The sequence below is a fragment of the Cannabis sativa genome, chromosome X (genome assembly GCF_029168945.1).
Source record: "Cannabis sativa cultivar Pink pepper isolate KNU-18-1 chromosome X, ASM2916894v1, whole genome shotgun sequence".
Classification (NCBI taxonomy): Eukaryota; Viridiplantae; Streptophyta; class Magnoliopsida; order Rosales; family Cannabaceae; genus Cannabis; species Cannabis sativa.
In genome coordinates, this window is record NC_083610.1 from 39,840,391 (window position 1) to 39,845,258 (window position 4,868).

A 4,868-nucleotide genomic window follows, 5' to 3' on the forward strand; every position below is an offset into this window, starting at 1 on the left:
AAAGTCCAAGTAGTTCCCCGGCAATAATGTGCTAACTTCAAAACCCACCTGCCGGATGAAAGCTTGGTTCTCCCCGCCAACTACTTTTCCTGTTGCAGGATCAAGTATAAGCGGCAATGGCCCCTCATTCGCACGTCTGCGAGCCTCTAGTGGTATATTAGTAGCACGACCACAACCTTTTCTTTTGGGCGGTGGTGCTGCCTCGCAGGCTGAGGGTACCCTACTAGGATCAGGTGGATCTAAACCTCCACCGTCTCCCCCGTGAGAAGAAGCTACATCGGCTGACATTATGACTCTTTAAAAGCAAAGTTGTATGACTAAATTAGTATTAATATAGATTACCAAAAATAGTTATAGTTTGAAATACAATTAACATCATCAAATTCATCACTTATAATATTATTACAAACAAATTAATACATATGTAAACTAATAGTCACTATCACACTCATCATTTTCAGAAACAATATCGTCTTCACATCGATCAATTAGCAACTCGTCACCTTCGTCATCTATTACGTTATCAATGTCACCATCCACATCATTTTCATCAGCCTGATTTACATTCAAATTTTGTGCAGTATCAATTATTGTCGCCACTTCAGAAGGTTGCAAAATTAACTCTCCTAGATCCACAGTCAATTGAAAATTTGAGGAGCTTAAATCATGTACAACATCTTCATCATCTTCATCCTGCTCAATGTCCCAAATTTACCGGTGGTTTACATTCTCGACTATTTTCCAATATCTACCTCTAAGCAAATCATCGAGGTAAAATACTTGCTTAGCTTGGGTAGCAAGTATAAATGGGTCATCTTTGTACCATTCACCACTAACATTGATACTAATGATGTTATTCTCAATGATTGTTTTCTTCCTCTGTGGATTGGTATTGAACCATTTACACCGAAATAATGTCACTGAATACACACCACAAAAAGTGAACATCATCACATCTTCTAAGGTTCCATAATAATTGAATCCTTCTGTTCCCGCCACGGAGACACCGCTATTTTGAGTAGTACGCTTCTTATCACGTTCAGCTACCATGTAACGAACACCATTCATTAAAACCCCTTCATAATATGTTACTAAGTGATCTGACCCACATGCTAAAGCTAGCAACTCTTCACCATTCTCCAATGATCCAAGCTTGCGTAAATCATATATCTAAATGAACAAAATTATCTTAGAATGACTCATAATTAATCATGATCATTTTAAAATCATAATTGAATCACTCATATCACCTTCTTATGAAACCATCGCTGGAAAATTTTTTTGTGTAAAATGTTATGATCTCCATCTGGGTATTGAAGTTTTATCTCTTCTAAGTGTTCACTGTAAGTCATATAACATCACTATGTTAAATGTTAAATAAGACTATGTAGAATAAGACCAAATATAGATTAATAAAGGAAAAAACTTACTCTAAATATGGTCTGATTTCAGGTGAATTGTCAAAGATGAACCACTCAGCCTTTTCACGAGTCTTTCTGTCTAAAGGCATGATATTTGCTCTTGTTAAGGGACGACATTGTGATTGGAAGACGGTAAGAATTCTAGGAATCACTTCATCTTCGTTGCGATCAAGTCGGTTAAATTTGGTTTCTACCCCCTTAAAATACATAGAGCAAAATGTCAATGCCTCATCTGCAACATAGCTTTCAGCTATTGACCCTTCAGGACGAGCTTTATTTCCAACGTAATTCTTCAATTTTTTCATGTACCTCTCAAAAGGGTACATCCATCTCATAAACACAGGTCCACCCAAAATTGCTTCTTCAGGCAAATGTAAGACCAAATGAATCATGATATCAAAAAAAGCTGGAGGAAAAATCAACTCCAACTTACACAATATCAAAATAAGGTCTTTTTGTGCTTCCTCCATATCTTTAAAGTTTATGGTTCTTGAACATACTTGCCTGAAAAAGTTGCATAATTCAGCAATAGTTGTCGATACATCTTTAGGGAGAAACTTACGAACACCAATTGCCAATAATCTTTGTATAATTACATGACAATCGTGAGACTTCAATCCAAGAACATTTGATAAATCATTGTTCACTTTCTTCTTCAAATTTGAGCAAAATCCATCAGGAAACTTCACGTCCTTGATAAATTGACAAAATTTTAATTTTTCATCAGCTTTGAGGACGTAAGGGGCGTGTGGCTTCATTAACTTGCCATTATCATCTTCATAAATCCACATCCATTCCCTTATTCCTAATTTCTTCAAATCATGTCTTGCGTTAGTTGTGTCCTTTGATTTATCGTTGTCCAAGATTGTGCCCAACAGACTGTCACACACATTCTTCTCCACATGCATCACATCAATATTGTGTTTCAAAGTATTTGTCCACCAATACTCAAGCTCATAAAAGATACTTTTTTTCCTCCAATTTTGATCTTCTGCAACTCGTCTGCGTTTTACACCACCAAATTGGTCATGTTTTCCAAGAACTTGTGGCACAAGTTTGTTTACTTGTTCGAGAATTTCCTCACAAGTAAAACGTCTTGGTGGATGTCTTCTTTCATTTTCTCCATCAAAGTTGGTGTCCCTTCTAAATCGATGGTTACTGGGCAAGAATCTTCTGTGACCTACATATGACGTCTTACCAATCACTCGTATCGAAGAAGTGTCTTCGTTACATGTTGGACAAGCTTTGTATCCTTGACCACTCCATCCAGACAAACTACTTCGAGCAGGAAAATCATTAATAGTCCATAAAAGGTCTGCACGCAACTTGAACACGGTGTTTGTCCTACAATCTCTCGTATCAACTCCATCAACCCACAACTCTTTCAGCTCATCAACCAATGGTCTTAGAAAAACATCCATGTCTTTTCCTGGTGATTTTGGTCCAGGAATTAGTAGGGCCAACATGAAATTATTGTCTTTCATGCACATCCAAGGTGGAAGATTATAGTTTGCTAACACGACAGGCCACATACTATATGCTAGGCTCATGTTGCCAAATGGATTAAAGCCATCAGCAGCTAAACCTAAGCGAACATTTCTAGGTTCACTGGCAAAATCAGGATGTTTAGCATCAAAGTCCTTCCAAGCAATCCCATCAACCGGGTGACGCATCACTCGTTCATCCTTTGATTTTCCAGTATGATGCCATACCATGTGTTTTGCAGTATGTCTTGAACCATATAATCTTTTCAACCGAGGTGTCAATGGAAAATAGCGCAACACCTTACGTGGCACCCTTTTTCCATTAGCTTTTGTTGAAGTAATCCATCGACTAGTTCCACAAATTGGACAAGCATCTTTAGTGGCATGCTCTTTATAAAACAAGCAACAATCATGCTCGCACACATGAATAGACTCATAGCCTAAACCTAATTTTTTTAGTCTCTTTTTAGCCTCATAGTACGTCGATGGAATTTTATTTCCTTTCGGAAAAGCAAGATTCAATAATTTTAATAATTCATCAAATACGCCGATAGGAATTTTTCCACGAACTTTCAAATGCAATAACTTTGCTAGAAAGTTAAGTGAAGAAATCCAATGGCATCCAGGATACAATTCAGCTTCAATCTCTTCAAATAACTCGTCGTAATATTGAAAAGAATCAGAATTGCGTTGAACATCTTCAGTTGTTGGTCGAATGAAATCTTCAACAATGGGAATCATCTCGTCATCTTCATCATCTACAATATGCTCAACAACTTCCGTCCGTGCAACAACTTCTGTTTCTGACTCCCCGTGGTAAATCCACTTTTGATAACCATTATCAAAACCCCAATCAAATATATGCGCTTCCACAATGTTTAAAGGCTCAAATCGAGTATTTAAGCATTTAACACAAGGACATCTAATTTTCTCATCAGAATTTTTATAATTTGAAGCCATCGCCAAAAATACTTGTAGACACTCCCAATATTCTTTACCGCGTTTTCTCCAAGAAATCCAAGACTTATCAATCGTCATCTAAAAGAATTTTAAAGTTTTATGAGTTTAAGCAATGTTAATAAACTAATTAAAATCTTATGCTATTTTATGAAATTTTATGAATTCGACGTGATAAATTAATTAAAATCTTATGCTATTTTAAGAAATTTTATTTGTAATTTATTTTTATAAGCAAAGGAAAATTAATCAACATTGTAATTTATTTGGTTAAAGTTTATTTTTAGTATATTGCAAACAAAGTGTACACCAACATTATTTAAAGTTTTATTTGGTTAAAGACTTTATTTGGTTAAAGTTTTATGAAATATTAGTTATCAATTTATTTTTTATTTGTTATTAATTCATGATATTCATTTACGAATTTTTCATTATATTTTATTTATTAAAATTAATATTCAATACTATTAAATAAACTCATTTTATTTTTCTAATTTTTTTTAAATAATTACTTATATAAATATTTAATTTATTTATAAATAAATATATCAATTTAATAATTACATAAATATATTTACAAATAAATTTAATAATCATATTATTTAAAAAAAATATAATTGACTTAATATAAATAATTAAATTTAAGTTTGTTAAAAAATAATTTTTTCTTTAATAAAAAAGTTTTTTTCTAATCATTCTAATGTTTGTTAATTATTTTATTATATAAATACTAATTATTTTTATCAATAATATTAATTTATTATTTACATAAACTTTCTTCAAAAAAATTAACTTCTTTTTTATAAATAATCACATATTTAAAAATTATTACAAAATAACACTAATTTATTAAAATATTTAAAGACAAAATTTTATATTTTCAATAATTATTATTTTAATAAATTGTATTAATTTTAAAATTATATAAATTTATTAAAAACCTAAAAAATTTTACTTGTTAATTAAAAATAATTACACAAATATTCATATAAGTTTTTTATTTATA

The 4,868-nt window shown here is 32.4% G+C and overlaps 1 protein-coding gene across 1 annotated transcript; it reads right to left on the reverse strand.

The window, feature by feature from the left end:
• Positions 1 to 429: 429 nt before the first annotated feature.
• LOC115699970 (uncharacterized) lies at positions 430 to 3,943 on the reverse strand. Its single transcript, XM_030627515.2, has 4 exons — positions 1,431 to 3,943; positions 1,251 to 1,341; positions 781 to 1,170; positions 430 to 693 (listed from the first exon to the last, which is right to left on the reverse strand). The coding sequence occupies exons 1-4, from the start codon at positions 3,941 to 3,943 to the stop codon at positions 430 to 432; spliced, it is 3,258 nt and encodes a 1,085-aa protein (XP_030483375.2).
• Positions 3,944 to 4,868: the final 925 nt, after the last annotated feature.